Source organism: Tasmannia lanceolata, unplaced genomic scaffold (assembly GCF_043159265.1).
Source record: "Tasmannia lanceolata isolate RefF3 unplaced genomic scaffold, GAP_Taslan_0.1 ptg000029l, whole genome shotgun sequence".
In the NCBI taxonomy this organism is placed as follows: domain Eukaryota; kingdom Viridiplantae; phylum Streptophyta; class Magnoliopsida; order Canellales; family Winteraceae; genus Tasmannia; species Tasmannia lanceolata.
The window spans coordinates 8,195,140-8,217,329 of NW_027518706.1; the positions used below are offsets into that span (position 1 = coordinate 8,195,140).

The window sequence follows — 22,190 nt, forward strand, 5'->3', positions numbered from 1 at the left end:
ATTCCATAGTTACCAGAAGCAATAACCAAGGACGGGGATGGTTGCACAGTCAGGAATGGGTATAAAAGAACACTTCAACTAATGTAGCAGTACTTCAATGTTCTATGTGCATTTCTGCAGGTTAATGGCGAAAAACAAGTTCTATGTCGTTTTTAAGGGAAGGCAGGTAGGCGTTTATGACAGTTGGCAACACTGTCATGTTCAAGTTAACGGGTTTAGTGGAGCGTGCTTTCGTTCCTATAGGAGTACCAAAGATATAAAAGAAGATACGAACATTCATGCGGATTCCCAAGCTTCAACAAGTTCTGTTGTGCCCAGTTCCTCTTACACTTAGGTTGCACTGTGTTGTTTCTTACAGAAGGATCAGTTACAGTGGAAGAATATCACCTTTGAAGGACAGCTTTGATCTTGCATCGTGGCTTTTAGCTTTAGTAGTTGTTTTATTTTAATCTTCGAATGTTAAATATACTTGGGTTTGTATGGAAATCATTTGCACTTGAATTTACTGGAAATCATTTACTTCGAATGTTAAATACACTTGAATGTTAATTCTATATTGTTTTGCCTCAAATCTCCAATTTCTATATCATATGTAATGAAGTTACTGTTACTCCTATGTACTTCGTAAGTTAGGATATTCCCACTGTTGGTGTTATGATTAGAATTTTTTTTTTCAATGGCTGTTATGATTAGAGATGGTGTATCGAAGGAAGCATTTGAGTTGTTTGCATCAAAGAGACCATATTTGCATCAATGAATAAGGAAACCATTGTCTTTGCTGAACTAACAGTACTCAAGTATCAACAAAGTTGTTCTAGTGGAAACTAATTCAGTACAGCTGTTTTAAATATTTCAAGCCCTTTCATGTACTTTCCTATGCATATAGTATTTTATGGTATAGTTTTTTAAAAAATTGCAGCATTCAATCAGATCTAAGATGCTAACACACACAACGTATTAAGTGAACGGACAGTTATCACAAGCCATATGCAGTGCCATATTTTCGAGTTCACTTGGAAAATACTTAGAAAGTTCAGAACACATGATTCAGCTATACTTCATACGAAAAATATGCTTAGGCTTCGTGTGAACAGATAAAAATGCACAAAATTATCAGATTGGACATCGTGCAATGGAAGGGAACAAATTTCAGCACACTTGGGAGGGAGCAGATTAATAGAATGGCTAGCTCCACAGCCTCCACCCTTTATGGCAACAGAATTCATAAGCCTTTGTTAAGTGGATGACAGTGGGTAATATTGGAGAAAGATGTATTCAAGATGTGTTGTATGCAGAGATTGACAATGGATTATGAAATAGGAAAAGGGTTTCCTTTTTTCTTTGTTTCTGAAAATTTTACCAGTTACTCCATGCCTTACTGACAGTTTTGTTCATTGAATTCCAACTGATCTTGCCAGATAGCAAAACATGTGCTTATTCTTAGGTGACCCTTCAATTGGATGGTTAGGATCAATGAGAATGTGAACCAATTATATAGTAGGGATGGCAATGCTTATCTTTAAATGCTTATATCATACAGTTTGATATGTACTATCCTTTTTAGCCCTTTTTTTTTCAATGCTTATAGACCTCATCAAGCATATGGTTTACATACTTATGCAGGTCCCAGAATAACAGTTCCACGGAGTCTTCAGTGGGCTGCTTGTGGAGCGGTATCCATGAGCTCGACGACAGCTCTGCTTGTCCGCCTTTTTAGTCCTCAATGTGAACCCCAAAATATAGCTGCTTATGACAAGGCCCAGTAGAGCCTTCTATTTATAATATTTGAAGCTTGAGATCTAGTGTTTGTAATTCTATGGTACCAACAGAAACCATTAACAGTGCATTTATTAGTGACCTTCTCCAGAATTTCCAATAGGTGATTGCTCTTTAGCCCTACTGAACGATGCAGGGGGTTTTTTTTTTTTTTGGGGTTCAACAAAGGAAGTTTGATGAATGTCTTTGAAGTATACATGTTTTGGTCACACAATTTGATTGTTTGGCTTTAGTATCTTTATCATCTTTTATGATGAAAAATTACCTTCAGGTAATGTTTGGATGCCATGATTTTTTTTTTCCATCGAATATTTGTTTATTAAGTGATGTGAGAGGGCCAGGGAGGGTGGGAGAAGGAGAGAGTAGAGATTGCATGACAGAGGAGAAGGGGTTAAAAAGCAGGGAAAAATAAATTGTATTTTGATTAGAGTTTTTCTTTTCCTTGTCTTCAGCCTTCTCTCACCCTCTCCTCATGTCCTTTCTAGTCTATCCTTCTCCCACCCTCCCTACTCATCTCTTACCAGTTGATAAACTAAAACTAAAATTCCATGGACAAAAATTCTTGGCAGCCAAACATGGCCATTATGTGAAAATTTTACCAGTTACTCCATGCCTTACTGACAGTTTTGTTCATTGAATTCCAACTGATCTTGCCAGATAGCAAAACATGTGCTTATTCTTATGTCTGTTGGGTAAGAAAATATGAGCAATTTTGGTATCATTTCAATTCATCCATGTTTGGATTGCAAGAAAAACATTTCTTCTGGAAAAGATTTTCCTAGGAAAGTTTTTTGTTACCACGATTTTGAGGGAAATGATATGGTTACAGCCTATTTAGAGAGATGATTATAAATTGAAGGTCCTTGTAGGAAAAATAAATGAAAAAGAAAAATAATTTTAGAAAAGTTTTTCTTTTCCGAACTTCTCCAGAAAATTTCTACAAGTCGAACAGGACCTTGTGGAAAGTGCAGTCTCATTAAAGAATCAGATGTGATCATTATTCCAAAACAAATCAAGTAATTATCACAGGTTTCTTTACATTGTCCTATACAAATGAATTATTGGGCATAACATACAACCTATTTATGGTGTGGCCCATCAACTGGACGGCCTGGATCATCCTCTAGTGTGGCCGATATTTTTTTCATATAACCAAGCCCAAGCATTGAAAATAAACATAGCATTGAATAGTCTCCCACCTATATTCAACCAACCAAATGCAACTTTTACAACTTCTCCTCAAAGCTCCTCTACAAATTCCGTCAACCAAATGCCACTTTTTGAACTTTCCCACACCTCTCCTCAACATATTCTTGCAACCAAATGCAGGAATGTCTGTCATTTCCAGCAAACTTCCACCTTTTGCCTTTACAACCAAACACCACTTTTCAAAGATGCCAGCTTTCTCCTTTTTGACTGACATCCCACCCAAATCCAGTTTGACTTTTAATTCCACCCAAACCCCAACACCCTAAAGCAACCAACAGAGCCCTACGGATCAGTGGGTTGGGATCATCCTAAGGAGAATATTTTATGGGCACGCTGTATATACGTTGGGGTCCAACAATTGAGTGGTTTAGATCAGCCAAAAATTGTGGGCCCCATGGGAACCAAAGAAGGTTTTATGGGCACGCAATTATTAAAATATAGATTTTGTTTCTTCGGTTTTGGTCCCCCATTGCAAATGATGCCAAATCATGCGTTTTCGTAGATAAGATCATTATTTACATTCCGTACTTTTCTCAAATTTCAAGGATGTCATATCTATAATTTTCTTTGTTTATGGATGAATGATGACATGAATAGACCTTCTCGTCACATCACAAGACATAAACTTATTCAAAAATGTCCACTTAGTTTTATAAAATGATAATAATATACCTTATTTCGGCACAAGGGACAACCGTGAAGTTGAAGGTGTCAGCCCGTAAAAAAAAAAGAGTTGAAGGTGTCCAAAAAGTCATGTTACACAATAGTTAACCTAAGAAAATGTTCCAGTTAAATTTTTCTATGGAAAAAATATTCCAATGAAAAATTTTCTTAGAAGGAAAACAAATGACAAAGGAGAGAAAGAAACATGTTTAGTAAGAGTTTGTATACGGTATTTTAAAAAAAGAAAAAAAATAGTTCCACATAACTTGATAAAAGGACAAAATGACCCTTGTAGAATCTAAATACCTAAGCCTAGCTAAGGCAAACAATCGTTCGTTAAGATTTTGGTCTTTTAATTCTTCTCACCTAGCACAAATAAAAACAACATACTTTGTATTTTAATTCTAACAAATAGTATCCTATTCTAACAATAACTCTAACCACAATCCTCTCACAACTAACCACGCAAAGAAAAGGCACGGTTCTCTTCTCTCACTCTAACAACCTCTCCAACCAACCAGAGGACTCTTCTCTAACAAATGAATCCTCCTATTCTAACTTCGAGAAACCAAATCTATATATAATAAAGATGAAGGGAGGTTTACTGTTCACCACTGATGTGGCAGCCCTCCCCTTCCTCCCTTAATCTACTTGCCATATAATTTCCAACTTGGCATTGAGAAATCATATATATATATATATATATATATATATAAGTAAAGTGGAATCCTGTACGCCGTGGTGCTGCCACGTGTCAGCCCCTCCTCTATTCCACAATTTTAAAAAGCCCTCTTTATTTGGCAAATCTTCTATTATAGGGAAGAAAGCTATTAAATCTCCTATTAAAAGCTATTAAAGCTCCTATTATATCTCTTTCTTTCTAACGCAATTGAATCTCCTATAATATCTCTCCCTCCCCTTCTCCTCTTGAATCTATGTGGCGTTTTTTCTTTTCTTTTTGAGATTTTGAATAATTCTTTTTCTAATTTACTCTGCCTTTGTAAATCGGCAGGGGGTTGTTCGTTCGCTTATTGTCGGCAAGGGGGTTGTTTTTTCGCTGATTGTCGAGCATGCAGATTTTGCTTATTGGAGAGATTGCAACGAATTGCAGAGATTACACTCCACAAGAATGGGGTTCTTCCAGGTCTTTTGTTCACAATTTCCTTTTTGTTTTTTTTTATACAAGAGGAATGAAGTACTGACGCCCTGTCTGTTTGAGAGAACTGATGGTGAGTCCAATAATCATCTTTGGGCTCACAATCGGTCCTCAACAAATGGGGCCTGCCTTTTTATTTTTGCAATTTTTTGGCTCCACAATTCTGGATCTTATTTCTATTCCAAAATGACTGATATATTCATTTTGGATTTGAGAATCGATTTTTGAGTCCATAACTGATTATTGGACTCAAAATTAAAGACAAATTTGTGTCCAGTAATCTGTTTTGGACTCAAAATCGATTCTAAAAAAACACTTATTTAGAGGGATATCAACTTATATTGAAGGCTACCTTCTTATCGCAATGTCAAATCTGCAAAGATACATGTCAAATCTGCAATCAATTATCGCAACTGAACAAAGAATATGATGTTTCTACTGATAGAAAATATCTATAATGGTGAAAACAAAGAGTGAAATCATTAAAATAAGGGATTGTTTATATCATTTTCTTAGACATGTAGGTAGTATTTGTATTCGTTTTGGCCATTTTCTATTGTTTTTTTAATTTCCTTAACCCAAAGTGTGCCTTTCAAATGAATCTTTTAGGTCATTCAAAGGTGAGGAGACTCACTATATGCCATTATGAGCGTAGTCATTGTATTACATCAGAGCACAGCCTCATGGTTGAGAGACTGGTTGAGGCTGGGCTCTGTCATGGTGTCAGGAAAGGCAAAAGGGTCTTTGTAGTTCTACTTTTCTTAGATTGGTGCGTGTTTACTATTTAGAACTAAAGTCCAAAATTATGCTCATAGTGTAGTTGTTTGCAATCTAAGATGAAGCATGTAAAAAAATACAACCCAATTGCACAAAGATAAAGCACTAAACCAAAAATATCCATCCATCCATCCATCCATAATATATACTAAGCACGTAACTTTCCAAATGTCATTCATCTTTTCCAGAAAAAGCTTTTCCTGGAAAGTATTTTCCCCTACATCATGTTTTAATCTTTTGATGGGTGGGATGGGGCCCATATTCTATACCCAAGAATAGCATGGGTAGGGTCCACTATCCGTGTCCACATTCCGTACTTTTCTCCTGGTTATCTAGGGTTTTTGAGTCAAAGTTTTTGAATATAGAAGAGACTTTAAAGCTACTTAAAACATGCTTGTTATACTTGTATGCCTTTGGATCATACTTTTGACTATGTTTAATTCCTTTTTTTAAAAATGTTTTTAGATATGTTAGGAGATTGCAGACAAATCAAGATTTTGATTTTGGGATTGAATATCTTGTTATGTTTTTTATTGGGAATAAGATCTGAGCATGTGTATTCATAATCCACTAGGTTCTTAAACTCATCATAATTACCTTTTCCCTTTGTTTCGGGAATCTTTAGATGCTACAAGTATGCCTGTTATATTTAGATGAGTTTAGACATTTTAGAACTTTTGACTATGTTCAAGTGTTTTCTTTGTTAATATCATACGGATTTTCTTAAATACAATCAACATGGCGGGAAAACAATCCATTGTCTTGGGAATTTATGAACTTGTAATAACATTCATGTTATAGTTAAAATTTAAGAGACTATGAGGCATGGTTGAAATATTAATGAGCTATTTGATTGATTCGATGCAAGTATATCCTATAAAAAATGAAATTCTGCTTAAAGAAACAAAAAAAATAAAATAAATCATTCTTTGAAGTGAGTTTGCTGAACGCGATTCTGTTGCCAGGAGCATTTAAAAAATGCATTCTGATTCTTGAATCTAGAATAGAATCAAGAGAATGGTTGTAGTATGGCCAGTTGTGAGAGATGGGCAGGAACCCACTAATATTCCGTGGAAAAAATTGTCACGGTCGCCAAACATGCCCTCAATGACTTTAATTTGGTAGTTTATGACAAATTCGGATGTTGCTTGTTGTAGCCTGTATGCTTTTTAGTTACCCAAAATATAAAGGGCTCCCCCCATTGGCTGAACGTCACTCTAAAATGTAAAAGTCACTTTGGTGATGCAGCCAATTGGAGAGCCCTTTCATCTCATTCTAGCATTCCTCACTATACATAGATCATTTCATTTCTTTACCAAGGTTATTATCAGATGTTAATCACACTGCAGCAGTGCAGCCCCTATTATTTAATAGTGGGCCCGTTATGATTTTTTTTCATCTTGGGTTTTTCTTGTTGTTGGATGTTGGATGATCTGACGAACAGCGTGAATTTGAACACCAAACATAGGATCCGAGGAATATTCTAATTGGGATTCAATTGGATCGTTATTGGATCCTTCTCATTGACACTAGGATTGTCACCGGACCCATATAGTTTAATGGATCCTTTGGATCTGATTCTAAATGCTTTTCTTGCAATCCAAACAAGGCGTAAATAGAGAGATGAGAGTATAAAAAATTTAGTGATAGCAGTAAGCATCAAGAATCGAAGGGACAGAATTTAGTGGTAGTAATAAGCCTCTAGAAAAATACAAACGGAGATACTGTTAGTGTTTATGAGATATACATTTCACTAAATTTTGATGAAGAAATTAATAAAGCCCTTACAAACCACATTCTCCACACTAGAATCCACATCTGAAATCTATTGAAAAATCCAAGAGGAGGACAAGAGGCCTTGCCTCTGACATAACATGGGATAACACAATACAAGAACACAACATTCAGAGAACAGCTGTTGCACAAATTACAAGGAAACAATTTCTTAAAACCTCCACAACAGAGCCTTTAGTACTAAACTGAAAATAGAAGCAAACACTAAGCAGCAATCCTCTGCCCCAAGAGCAGACCATAACCTGAATGAACTTACAGAAACCAGCATAGACCTCTTCCACAAGAGCAGAGCAAATCCTGAACTGAAAATCCTCCCAATTGTAGCCAAACAAGGAGCATAACCAATGCAGACAACAAAGGAAGGAGGGTCCCATAAGTAGGCTTTGGTATGTTGCTCATTGACCATTGCCCTCTATGCTTGAATGATGGGGAATCTGTGGGTCATCTTTTCATGCATTGTTCCTTCACTCGTCAGCTATGGAGTCTCATACTTTCGAGGTTTGGTATTGCTTGGGTCTTTCCATCATCTATTCCGAATTTGGTAGATCAATGGGGTTTTGTGCCTTGGAGGAAGAAAGGAAAAATATTATGGAATATTTGTTTGCTTGCGACGTGGTGGGTGATTTGGAAAGAGAGAAACTCTCGAGTTTTTTAAGGGATAGCCAAATCTCCGTATTGGCTTTACATAAAAATCATTGCACTATCAATATCTTGGGCGAGATGTCTTTCGGCTTTCCGTTTTGTATCGGCTTATGAACTTTGGGAGGGGTGGAAGGAAGTTTGTTTTAGTTCGGATAATAGGCCTCGGATTGCTCAACGGTGGGAGACTCCTCCTTGTGGAATGCTTAAAATGAATTTTGATGGTTCGAGTCTTGGAAACCCGGGTCCGGCCGGGGTTGGAGGTGTGTTTCGCAATGATTGTGGTGGAGTTGTGTGGGCTTATTCTGGCCCTCTTGGAATATGTGATGCTTCGGAGGCCGAAATAAAGGCGGCTTATCAAGGTATCAAAAGAATTGATAGAGAGATCATGGACAAAACTATTGTGGAGGGTGATTCACTCAATGTGATTCGGTGGTTAAGTAGGGCGGTGTTGCCTCCATGGAGATTCTATTCTATTTTTGATGAAATAGAGGATTTAATCTCGGGTTCGAGTATTGTGTTTAATCATGTGCGGAGGTCCGCTAATGGAGAGGCGGATGGTTTGGCTAGGGGTGGAGTTAGTCGTTCGGAATTGGAATGGTTTGATTTTCTCCCTCCGTGAGTATTATTTTGTAATTTTTCTTTCTTTTTCTTGTTTCCTGTATTCTCGGGTGTGGTCCATCTCGGTCCCCCCTGTTCTTTTTATGATATTTTTCACCATTTCAAAAAAAAGATGTGCATGTAAAATTACCCACGATGGGCATCTTTTAATTTTCATTTAAAAAAAAAATAATTCATTCCTGGCCTAATTTAACGAAATATCTAAGGCATGATTCTTTCTAAGTAAGTTGAATATAATTTAGATATAAATAATTAATGGATAAACACATTAATTAGTAAAAAAATGATACATTGGACAATTTGTAAGACTAAATGATGGAATAAAACATATGCATTTCCACATAAGTTGAGAAAGCAAAATGTAAAGGAAGGAGGTGTTGGCTGTATATTAACATTATTTATTTGGTGTAGATAAGTTAGATTAAGGAAAGAAAGAGAGTGCAAAGACACCGGTTATTAAAAGATAAAAGAGCGGATGAGAAAATAACGAACCTGGCAATGGCATCATACCCAATCCTCGCTAAAATGGTGACATCCGGTACATGGGCTATCTTGTGCCAATCCTCTCCTCCCTCCCTTTCGCATCGTCTCCCCAAATCTGGACAATCCCTAATATACAGTCTTTGGAGTGAGGTGAGGCGTTGTAGTCCGGAGGGCAGTGAAGTCATATTAGGACAAACCTTGATGGTCAAGGATCGAAGGGATGTGAGCTTTTCGACCCACTCTGGCAAATTCTGCATCCTCCCACAGTAGACAATGGATAGGTGTTGCAGTGTGGTGACATGTTGTAGCCCATCTGGCAATGAAGTCATAGTAGAACAACCGTTGATGGTCAAAGATCGAAGCGATGTGAGCTTTTCGACCCACTGTGGCAAATTCTGCATCCTCCAACAGTATTCAATGGATAAGTGTTGCAGTGTGGTGACATGTTGTAGCCCATCTGGCAATGATGACAACTCAACACAATTACTGATTTCCAGATTTTGGAGGGCAATGAGGTACCGCGAGTCATCCAACAAAGAAACGAGCTTATCACCTTTAGTGATAACCAATGATTGAAGAGATTTCAAATGCCGTAGCATCCCATCTGGCAATGATGACAACTCAACACAATAACTGATTTGAAGATTTTGGAGGGCAGTGAGACACCGCAAGTCATCCGGCAAAGAAACGAGCTTATCACAGCCCGTAATAAGCAATGACTGAAGAGATTTCAACCCCCGTAGTACCCCTTCCTCGGCCAATGATATTAGACTCTCACACCCTCTAATCTCCAACATTTCGAGAGATGTGAGGTTTCGCAATCCCTCCGGCAAAGACACCAGTTCCTTACAATTCGAAATGATCAATGACGTGAGAGCAACGAAATTGTCCAGCTCCCTAGGAAGACTCCTCAACTGGTTGAAATCCCTAATTTCTAAATGTTGGAGTGCATTACCATGTTGTAGAAAGCTTTCTGGAAAGGATGACATCTCATAAAGATGAGAGATAAGAACGGATGTAAGATGCACAAAACACGGCAGGGTGATCAACTTTGGGCAGTGTTCAATCTTCAATTCATTAAGGCAAGGAAAAGCTCCTCCTTTCTCCACTGATGCCCATGTCTCTAAATTCCACATATCCGATAGCGATAGTCTTTTCAAAGATGGAAATGAAAATCCGTTCAATGTGTTGTTACCGTAAAACTCTTGGTTGATTTGCTTCACTGCATCCATTCCTTGTATCTCAAGATTCTCGAGTGAGGGAAGCTGCCCTAGTGGTGGGAGACTACGGAGCCTCCGACACAATTTTAGTTTCAATGTTTGCAAATTTTGTAGGTAGATAATCGATTCAGGTAAAGTTTCGATGGAAGTATAGGAGAGGGTGAGGTACCTTAGCTGTTTCAAGTTGCATATTGAATGTGGGTCAACATCTTGTCCACATATATGTAGGCATCGCAAGTATCTAAATTTCTCGATGTCTCTAAGGATCCATATTTTTCTATATCCATAGGGCAATAGCAACGTCCGTATGGCTTTGGCCTTATATAAGTTCGGACATTCTAATAATGAAGAGACATATCGAGACGACGGAGGGATATTATCAGTTTTTTCCGAATCCACGATATAACACTTGTTCCCAATAACAGACCGTGCAAGATCGTGCACCAAGTCATGCATCTTGCACCTTGTTATATTTCTGAGATCGTCCTTTTCTATGTCTTGGAAGAAAGACCTCCATAATAAATCATTGAAAATCTCATTTCCAATGTCTTCCAACTCCATTCCTCGCTTAGGGGTAACAAAGCCATTAGCTATCCACATAAGAATAAGTTCTTCTTTCACAATTTCATAGCCTTTAGGGAATACAGAGCAAAATGAAAAGCACTGCCTTAGATGAGATGGCAAATTGGTGTAGCTCAATCTTAGAGCAGGCAAAATTTCATCATCTTCTAATTCCCATATTCGACTGTCTCTTACAGACGACCATGAAGGTTCGTCCCTTCTGAGACGTAGTAGGCTTCCTAATGCCTTAGCTGCTAAAGGAACACCCCCACATTTCTCGACGATCTCTTCACCAATTTTAACCAAGTTTGGATGCTCTTTACTTTCCCCTGGTTCAAATGCTTTTTTCTCAAACAGAGACCAACAATCACTGTATGATAAACCAGATAAACATACCAAGTGTGGGGATTCGTGAAGTACACCCATTATCGATGCAACCGTTAGTTTACGAGTAGTTACAACGATTTTGCTTCCTTTTCCTTTAGAAGTTAAGATGTTTTTTAGATCATCCCATTTTTTTGTATTTTCGTTCCATACGTCATCAAGTACAAGCAAAAATCTCTTCTCACATATTATTTCTTGGAGGCGATTTTGCATCGCTTCTAATTGTGTAACAGCAGTTGGACTTCCAGTTGCAGATTCTAAAATTGCGTTTACAATTCTAGTAACATCAAAATTTTGAGACACATAAGCCCACATTCTTAGCTCAAAATGGCCCTTCACATTCTCGTCATTGTAGACCAATTGAGCTAGTAATTTCTGAGCTTCCAAAGCCCAGTCTGTCAAGATGTCGTCAGCATCATAGGCCGCATCTGTAAGATTTGTAAGCCAGTGCTTCAACTGCGCGTTCTTGACTGCCATTGCCTCTGCTTTTGGGAGTATATCAAGAACCATTTGTAAGATTCTCTGAAGCTCTTCCACATCATCCTTAACACCCGCCAGTAACTGAAACTCATCTTGGATTAGAGAGGTCAGTTGCCTAAGCAGTATACTAATGATAGTATCCGCCATATTTTCTTGGTAATAGGATAAATAAATTCTCTCCAACTAGAGCGAGTAGAATCACACAGATACCTTGCAAGCTTCTTCCTGTAAGATGGTTAGTTATATAGACAACTCTTCTTTTTAGTATTCCTTTTTTATTTTCATTTTTCATGAATCTTCTCTCCAACTAGGGAAATGATATATTGGCTGTTTTCTTTACATGGGACAACCCCCTCTAGTGTAAAAATAGTGGTCATAAATACACTAGAGGAGGGTGTTCCAAGTAATAAAAGGGGCGAATATATCAGGAAGCAGCCTCGAAGCAGCGTGGGAGAAGACTTAATTTAATATGGGTTTAAAAAGGCTTTCATATGGGTTATACATTATCTGGAGCAAGCGACAACTAGGGGGTCCATTCTAAGAACAAGATGTCAACGCCCTACTCACCCATCAGCGCATCTTTTGTTATTGTTTATGGTAGTAGTAGGACCCACACCCCATGTGCCATACACTGAAAGCTGTAACACCACAAGAGACAGAGTAAGGAGAGATAGAGAGAGTTTTCTAAAAATTATTATATTCAACGCCCTACTCACCCATCAGCGCATCTTTTCTATTTAACGTTTTCTTGTACTATTCACCTCCCTCAGTTATACTTTAATTCTAACAATAACTAACCACAATCCTCTCACAACTAACCACGCAAAGAAAAGGCACGGTTCTCTTCTCTGACTCTAACAACCTCTCCAACCAACCATAGGACTCTTCTCTAACAAATGAATCCTCCTGTTCTAACTTCTAGTTTAAAAATAAATTCTTAACCGAATAGAATTCCTAGTTTAACTAGGATTCAAATATCTCATGTGGGCCCGCACCACGCCACACACTACGCCGTGTCCGCACACGGCCGCACCACCCTTTGCTGACGTGGCTCCTCCTGCGTATGTGCACAGAGTCGGCAATAACTCTGAACATTAAATAATTCAACTTAGTTGTTGACAGACTAGAGCGAGAGAGAGAGAGAGAGAGAGTGAGAGATGACTTGTAGAATAAAATAAAATTCTGGACCAGTAAGAAAAATGAGAGAGAGAGAGAGAGAGAGAGAGATGACTTGTAGAATAAAATTAAATTCTGGTACCAGTAAGAAAAATGAGTGACCCGAAGTGCAGGTATAAGTTTAAGGAAAATGATATTATGTTTCTTAAATCAATGATCTTATGCACTATATAACAAACTTACCCCTTTAATCTTACCAAACACCCATATAACATCCCCCTCACTGAGAAGACATAAATGGAGTGGGTACAAGGAATACATAGACCTTATCTTTATGTCTCTATCACAAGACATAAAGATGACATGTCCAACACAAAAGATGCCCACTTCTTTTTATAATGGGATTTGCTAGGCTCCATTGCAAATGGCATTTTGCGGACCTGATATTGCCTGAGAGCAGCCACCTCACATGTATCAAATGGCAAATCTCTTCTACAAAATAAGGATTTTGCTAACGAGTGCTCTTACCCAAATAAGGTCACTCGTAAACATCATATAATTGCTCTAGGGATCATGGATTTATACATACGTTTAGGGGAAAATCACAAAAACATGTGTATAAGTATGTGTAAAATCATGTTACCAACACTTAAATGATGCTTAAGGAGTGCCAAGCAAAACCCTAATTTTTTTATAATACCTAAATTTGGCACGAGCGACGACCATGAATTTGATTGCGCTGAAATCAATTTTTATTAGGGAGGGAATGGGAGTGAACCGGGAGAGATCGAGTGATAAGAGGGCTAGAAAAGGCTGAAAATAAGGGTGACTATGTACTTTAGTAGGTGTGAAGGTCTTAGAAGGTGACTATGTACTTTAGTAGGTGAGATGGGTGACTATGTACTTTAGTAGGTGTGAAGGTCTTAGAAGGTGCGTCCCCAAAATTAATAGAATAATAGGGGTGGATATATCAGCTCCCCATCAATAATTGTTAAAGGGTCCAAAAACTTACACACTATGCACTATGTTGGTAATGTGGTAGGACCCACAACCGATGTGCCATACATTTGTTCTGGGCGGTTGTGTTAATATCATTTTCCAGTATCATTTTTTCCGTAGGATTAGTCCCTTCCTAGATTGGGCGTGCACAATATAGACCATTCATTTGTTGGGCCCACATCGTTTGTGTGATCTAAGCCATTCATTTGTTGGGCCTCAACGTAGATAGGGCATGACCATAAATCTTCTCCATAGGATTATCCTAACCACTGGCCCGTGGAGGTATAAAACGAACTGCACAATATAGAAACCTCTACGGATCAGTGGGTTAGGATCATCCTAAGGAGAATATTTTATTGGCACGCCCTATCTACGTTGGGGTCCAACAAATGAGTGGTTTAGATCAGCCAAAAATTGTGGGTCCCATGGGAACCAAAGAAGGTTTTATGGGCACGCAATTATTAAAATATAGATTTTGTTTCTTCGGTTTTGGTCCCCCATTGCAAATAATGCCAAACCACTTATTATGATAATGGCACTCCCGACGCTATTAAAACGGAAGGCACAATATAGAAACTAGGGCTGCAACAGGGTCGGGTTGGGTCGGGTTTTTCAAAACCCTAGCCCAACCCTGGATCCCATTATCTCGGCCTGACCCGTCCTGACCCTGCGTCAGGGCCAGAAAACCTCAACCCATTACCCGCCCTACAGGGTATTGTGCTGGCCCTGGCCCGCCCTGATTGGGTCGGCCGGGCCGGCCCGGCCCTAATTGACCCTAGTGCAAATACCTGTTAAGAGTGCCAAAAATAAAGCAACCACTTATCATATGGAACAAAATGATCAATAAAAAGAGAAAGGGAACAAAATAAGACAATATGAATTCAACAACATGACGGCAACAGAGACAATTAATGGCTTTAAACCATTTATTTCTCAAACTTTAGGGATTTAACCAAATAATGGGTTAGAAACTATAGGTTTTAAACCATTGATTTTTTAAAAATTAGGGGTTTCCTTAAGTGGTTTCAGAAATATTAGGAGTTTAAACTAATGATTTCTCACAATTTAAGTGTTTCAACCAATAATGTATGTGAACTTATAAGTTTAAACCATTGATTTGTGAATATTTAGGTCTTTATCAACTGATTTACAAAATACTTAGGGTTTAAACCAATAATTTGTTATCAATTGTTTGTCTAAACCATTAATTTTTTTAAAAATTAGGGGTTTTCTCAACTGATGTTGGGGTTTAAACCAGATATTTCTCCCAAAGTATTGGTTTAAAATATTAATAGTTCAAAACTTAGTGGTTTAAATCAATAATTTCTGACAAACTGTAGGTTTAGACCATGAAGTTTTAAGACATTAAGGGTTTTCTCAACTAATTTTGAAAATATTAGCGGTTTAAACATATGATATCTCACAAATGAGTGGTTTAAACCATTGATTTTTTAAAATTTAGGGGTTGAAACCAATAATGTGTCAGAAATTATTTGTATAAACCATTGATCTTTAAAAGATTAGGACTTTTCTGAACTAATTTGTTATATATTACGGGTTTAACCCAATGAATTCTCAAAAATTATTGCTTCAAACCATTTATTTCTCAAACTTTAGGGGTTTAAACCAATAATGGGTTAAAAACTATAAGTTTTAAACCATTGATTTTTTAAAAATTAGGGGTTTTCTCAAGTGGTTTCAGAAATATTAGAGGTTTAAACCAATGATTTCTCAATATTTAAGTGTTTCAACCAATAATGTATGTGAACTTATAAGTTTAAACCATTTGTGAAATTTAGGTCTTTATCAACTGATTTACAAAATACTTAGGGTTTAAACCAATAATTTGTTATTAATTGTTTGTCTAAACGATTATTTTTAAAAAAAATTAGGGGTTTTCTCAACTGATTTTGGGGTTTAAACCAGATATTTCTCCCAAAGTATTGATTTAAACCGTTAATAGTTCAAAACTTAATGGTTTAAATAAATAATTTCTGACAAACTGTAGGTTTAAACCATGAATGTTTCAAAAATTAGATATTTTCCAACTGATTTTCTAAAAATATGTTGTGTAAACCAATGATTGTTCACAGATTGTTGGTTTAAACCATTGATATTCCAAAATTTAGGTGTTTAAACCAATAATGTCTGAGAAATTATTAGTTTAAACCATACATTTTTCGATAATGTGTTCCCAATAACTTAAGGAGAACAATAACTGAAAAAAATTAGGGGTTTTCCAGAATTTATGGGAACAATAACTGAAAAAATTGAAGGAGAAAGTGACAGTGAGAGGGGTACCAAACTGAGAAGCGAGCCGCCGTGTGAGGAGCGCCCTCTTTTGTGCCGGTGACGGGGAGAGAGAGTGCCGGAGAAAGAACGCCGGAGAGAGAGAGAGAGAGAGAAGTGGTTTGGGGTTTTGAAAATAAAACAGGTGAGAAGAGAGAGAGAGAGAGAGAGAGAGAGAGAAGTGGTTTGGGGTTTTGAAAATAAAAAAGTGAAAGGTAATCATCACCTGTAATTTGATTTGATAGGGGGAGAGAGAGAGGGAGAGGGAAAGAGAAAAACGTACAGTGAGGGGCATTCTCGTCCAAAAGACTTTACATTAGTCATTTCCAAGTCTCTCCTCTTGACAGGTCATTGTCATATCAAAGCCCTTTTTTTGGTCATTTTCTCTTTTTATATGGGTTGAAAAAGACTTTCATATGGGTTATACATTATCTGGCGTAAGCGACAAATAATAGGTCCACGAAGTCCAACGCCCTACCAAACCATGAGCACATCTTTTATTATTGTTCATGGTAGTAGGTCCGCCATACATTGAAAAATGAAAATGGTGGACAACGTGGGAAAAGACTTTTATATGGGTTGAAAAAGACTTTCATATGGGTTATACATTATCTGGCGCAAGCGACAAAGTCCGATGCCCTACTGACCCTTGGGCGTGTCTTTTATTATTGTTTGGAAAAATTACCAATGGGAGATACAAATAAGACGTAATTATCAACAGGTCCCATGCTTTTCTAAAATTATCAAGGAGGGACAAAAGAAGTCTTGTCAGTAAAAGATGGACGAAAATGCCCTTTTCTTAAGCAACAAGTTTACTTTCCCATTTTTCCCTCTTCTCTCTTCTTTCCCTCTTTTTTTTTTTACTTTTTCATTTTCTCATCTCCCTCATCGTTCAGCCACCATTGTCGCTGGAAGTTTCGAAAACTTGAACGTGACTTCATTCCCATCCATCTCTCTGTATCTAAGTTTTGTTTTTCATTTGTTTTAGAGTTTTGCATTTCTCCTTCTCCCTTCCAATGACGGATGAGGAAGATGAATCGTAGGGTAGAAAGAAAAAAACGGTGAAAATGAACGAGTCAAAAAAATAGCAAGTAAAAACATGTTCATAAGGGACTTGATAAGCCCATTCGGAAATTGGTAACTCCATTTTTTATACTAGATAATCCCAATCTCAGAGACTTGAAAACCCCCTTTCAAAACTCTAGTACCCTCGGCCAATTTTCAGGGACTTGATAAGCCCAGTCGGAAATTGGTAACCCCATTTTTTATATTAACAAACCCCAATCCCAAAGAGTTAAAAAGCCCCTTTCAAAACTCTAGTACCATCGGCCAATTTTCAGGAACTTGAAAAGCCCATTCGAAAATTTGTAACCCCATTTTCGATACTAGATAACCCCAATCCCAGAGACTTGAAAACCCCCTTCCAAAACTCCAGTACCCTTGGCAAATTTTCAGAGACTTGATAAGCCCATTCGGAAATTGGTAAGCCCATTTTTTATACTAGATAACCCCAATCCCAGAAACTTAAAAACCCCCTTCCAAAACTCTAGTATCATCGGCCAATTTTCAGGGACATGATAAGCCCATTTAGAAATTGGTAACCCTACTTTTGAGAGTTGTTAACCCCCTTCCAAAAAGTTGATAAACCCCTTCTGCTACAAAACCCCCTGTCTATAACAAATCTTCTAATGGCATTACAATTTTGCTCATGATAGAAATAACAAAAGAAATTGATGTTGTATTCATCAAATGTGCTTCATATAGTACATCCCAATTAATGTATTACAAAAAAAATTAAGTACACCAAAAATTGTGTAGCCATCCATTCATGTATTACATCAAAATTTTCTTATACAACCAATTGTCTTCCGAAAAGTGAGTGACGCCATCCATGCATTATCTCCAGAACACACCCTAAAATACAAACCACTTAAACCCTAAACAAGATAAATAAAAAACAAGAGAATGAAAAAGAGTGCAAAACCCTAAAAACAAAGGAAAACAAAACCTAGATACAAAGAGATAGAAGGTAAGAACTTAACTTTCAAGTTTTCAAGACTTGCCAGCAACAGTGATATTGGTGGCTGACTGAGGACGAAGATGACTAGTAGGATAAAAATAAAAATAAAAAAAGGTGAAAATAGAAAAGTAAAAGAAAAGGGAAGAAGGAAAACAACAAGGTGAAAACTTGTTGTAAATGCCAAAGGGTATTTTCATCCATCTCATACTGACAAGACATCTTTTGTCCCTAGTTGATAATTTCAGAAAAGCATGGTTCTTGTTGATATTACAGCATTTCTTTGTCCCAAATTGGTAATTGTTCTTTATTGTTTATGGTAGTGGGACCCACACGCCATGTGCCATACATTGAGAATAGTTTTCCACAGCCTAGTGTGGACCCCGATCCGAGATGAGGTGAGGGAACGAGTCCCTAACACTACCTCTGGGATCATCCACGTGAATGGAGAGCTCTGCCAAGGAACTCTCAAAACGGATGCCACCCTCATAGCATAGCACGAGTGGCGATATAAAGAGAAAGAGATATGTCTTGATCCAGAGCCAAGGCTCGAAACCGAGACATACCTAAAATAAACTCAGAGTCGCCATCCATGGATATGCCATGGAACCCTAAAATCAAATCCTCTGTGCAATGGATAACCAGAAATATATATGGGTTCGTGTAGACACCCCCGTTTTGCTCCGCTCTAATCAACAAAGAAATTAATGTGTTGTTATCGGTCTTTTTCAGTGTTTTCCATTCCCATGTCAGTCCCTTATGCTTTCTCGATCTTTTCAATCATTTCCACCATGTTTCGCATTTTTTCGCTAAGTGTTGAGAGGAGTCATTCACGAGAATTCGAGCAAGGGAGGAATTTGGACCCATTCGGTGGGCCCGCATTGAACATTTGTTTAAATTCAGATCAACCGGGGGCCCGCATATTGTTTTAATGAAAAATGATTGTTGAGCCTGCTTTGATCTAAAGCATAAAGATGCCCATCAAGGGGGGACAGCTAAGATCATCCTTTGGAAACAGTTTGAGGGGCGTAATCAAGTTATATAGTGGCCCAATAAAGTGAACGGTTTGGATTATGCCAAGATGCACAATTTTTTTTAAAAAGTGGAGTTCGGTCAAGATTGAAAGAAGGGGTCCTCCAATATATAGTGCATTAGTTCTCTTTTTGCCGAGGGGTGTCCATAGTGATCAAAAGCCAATGTAGAACGATTTCAACCATCCGTTTCTCACACCCAAAATCTCAATCCCACTGACTCCACACTCTTTAAAATCATTCATCAAGTGGGACCCATTTGAGATTTGTGTTGAAGGATAGAAATGCAGTGCAGTAAGCATAGTGGGTCCACCCCTAATAAAAGGCTTGAATTTTAAATAATTATGGGCGCATAAATCCATTTAGAAGGTCTGTTCACGTAGGGAATTACCATTTAGGAAGAAAAATATTAGAAGGATGGCCAAAATTATTTCCAACGTGTAAAGATTTTTGTATCTTTCAAAATTGGAAGCATGGGCAGCTATAAGAGAGAGAGAGAGAGAGAGAGAGAGATTGTTTCTCCTTTTAAAAAAAAAATGTTGAAAGCTGGTAATGAATAGAGATGGCATGTGGCTATTTTGAGAAAAAAAAGAAGAAGAAAGAAAGTGGCTACGAAAAAGAGAGGTGATCGGTGATAAAGTGAGGGGACGATCCGTGGCCTTGAGGACTGGATTGTTGCCCTCTCCCCTTGGGAACTTTGGTTTTTGATCTCCTTTTCTCACGACTCACGGCCTCGGATTCTGCCGGACAACCATCTGTTTCTAAGGTTTCTTCCACCTCCCACAGCTCTCGGTTTTTTCTCTCGCTCATTCCCTTCATCTCCCCCGCTCTCCGTCAAATCCCTCTCTCACTCTGTTTCCCTATCTCCCTTACTCTGTTTCATCTACCTCACCTCTCACACAGCAGCCTACCCCACTCTCAACACCCCATCCCCCATACTCTGTTTCATCTCCCTCACCTCTCACACAGCAGCCTACCCCACTCTCAACACCCCCTCCCCCATACTCTGTTTCATCTCCCTCACCTCTCACACAGCGGCCTACCCCACCCTCTGTTTCTCTTCCCCTCTCTCCCTCTATTTTTTTCATCACACCCTCTCCCACGCTCAAGAAAACAGAGCACTCTCCATTTTCTCTTAAAACATCTCATCATCTCTCCAAACAGAGCACTCTCTCTCCCTCTCTCTCTCGGATCCTTCCCCACCCCCTCTAGCCATCATTCTCGATCTCTCATTCTATCTTTATCTCCCTCAATAGCAGCTCTGTAAAATAAAACAAAAAAGAAAAAAAGAAAAGAACAACAAAAAACAGAGCATCGTTGTTTCTCTATTTTTTTTACTCTCTCTATCTCTGTCGTACTCTCTCTATCTCTGTCGTACTCTCTCTCTCTCTCTCTCTCTCTCTGTCATCTCCATCTCTCAACTCCCTCTGTTTCTCACTCTCTCTTAACTCTCCATCTCTCAACTCCCTCTGTTTCTCACTCTCTCTTAATTCTCCATCTCTCAACTCCTTCTCTATCTTACTCACACCCTCTTTCACTCTCTATTTGTCTCTTAACTCTCGAACTCTCTCTGTCAATCTCTCTCTATCACTCTCGCTCGCTCTCATTCTCTCTCGATCCCTCCCTACCTCCCTCTCCTCATCCACAGTGAGGAAAAACAAAGAAAAGAAAAGAAGAAGAAAATCGGATCGGATCGCACATCGGCGGGATTTTTGGATTTTTCGGCTCTCGAATTCGGCGAGGATCTCGACTATAGGTAGGTACACGATTCTCAGATTTTTCCAGGATTGTTTGCTATTTTTTATGTATTTTACATGATTTTTAAGCATTTAATTGAATTTAATTCAATATTATATGTGTGAGCTAAAAATCATGATCTGCATGAGTGTTTCAATTCCGATTCGTCCCGAAATTTAATAGAATGGTCTACTTAAATAGACTAAAATAACTATCGGATCGGATCGGACATTGGATCAAAGGTTTTTTAGAATTTGAGTGAAGAGTGGAATTTTATTTAAAATAATGGCTGAGAAATTACGAAATTCGAAAAAATAGCCATCTCAGGATGATCTATTTTTTGAAATTTAAAATTTTTCTTGTGTTCATCATATCAGAACAAGATTAAAGGATATTTTCCGGAGTCGTAATTTTCTCGAAAATCGTGTTTTAAAATAGAAAACTCTTCAAAAATATCTTTTCGACGAAGAAAAATAAAATATATACTAAACAGATCCCAAAAATAATGAAATTTCGTGGAAAAATAATATGATGCTGATATATTCTACCTTGAATTTTTGAGAATTTTTGGATTTTTTTGGTATATTATTTTATGCTTTCTTTGAAAATTATCAGATTTTGTGAGAATTGTTACTGACATCAGATCACTATTAAAATTCACAAAATTTTTACAGTAGTCTTATATTTCATATTTCTTGCTGCTGTAAAATTTCAATTCATTTGGATCTTGTTTCCTATGGGATGTAGTGTTAATTCATAATCTGGTCTGAAAATTGAAAAATCCGAAATTGGTAGTAAATAGCTTTTAAAATTCATGAAAATCTCACAGCATGCTATTTTTATTTATATCTTACTACTGAAGAAATTTCAATGAATTTAGATTTCTATTTCTAGTAGTTTTTGTGTTATTTTTGCAATCTGGTCTCTTTATTGTTAAATCAAAATTAAATATGAACTTAATGTAAAAATCTGCAAGAATCTTCCAGTAAGCTACATCCCATCATGTCTTGCTGCTGTAGAAGTTTCAATTCATTTCGAATTCATTTGCAATAATCTCACTTGTAAAAATCACTCATGGTTTAAAATTGATAAAATCCATTGAAAATTCGAAATTAATTAAAAATCATCATAAAGTTTCTAAAGAACCTTGAATTTTTGTCACATATTAATTCCTAAATCCATTGAAACAGAAATTTTAGGATCTTTAGATTTCCCTGGAAAAATGGTCAGTGCATCCA

General features: G+C 37.6%; 1 protein-coding gene across 1 annotated transcript; it reads right to left on the reverse strand.

Annotated features, from left to right (window-relative positions):
- Positions 1-7,283: 7,283 nt before the first annotated feature.
- LOC143859340 (disease resistance protein RGA2-like) lies at positions 7,284-12,224 on the reverse strand. The gene is made up of 2 exons (XM_077370061.1): positions 9,128-12,224; positions 7,284-7,938 (listed from the first exon to the last, which is right to left on the reverse strand). The coding sequence occupies exons 1-2, from the start codon at positions 11,908-11,910 to the stop codon at positions 7,899-7,901; spliced, it is 2,823 nt and encodes a 940-aa protein (XP_077226176.1). The 5' UTR covers positions 11,911-12,224; the 3' UTR covers positions 7,284-7,898.
- Between the last annotated feature and the right edge of the window lie 9,966 nt (positions 12,225-22,190).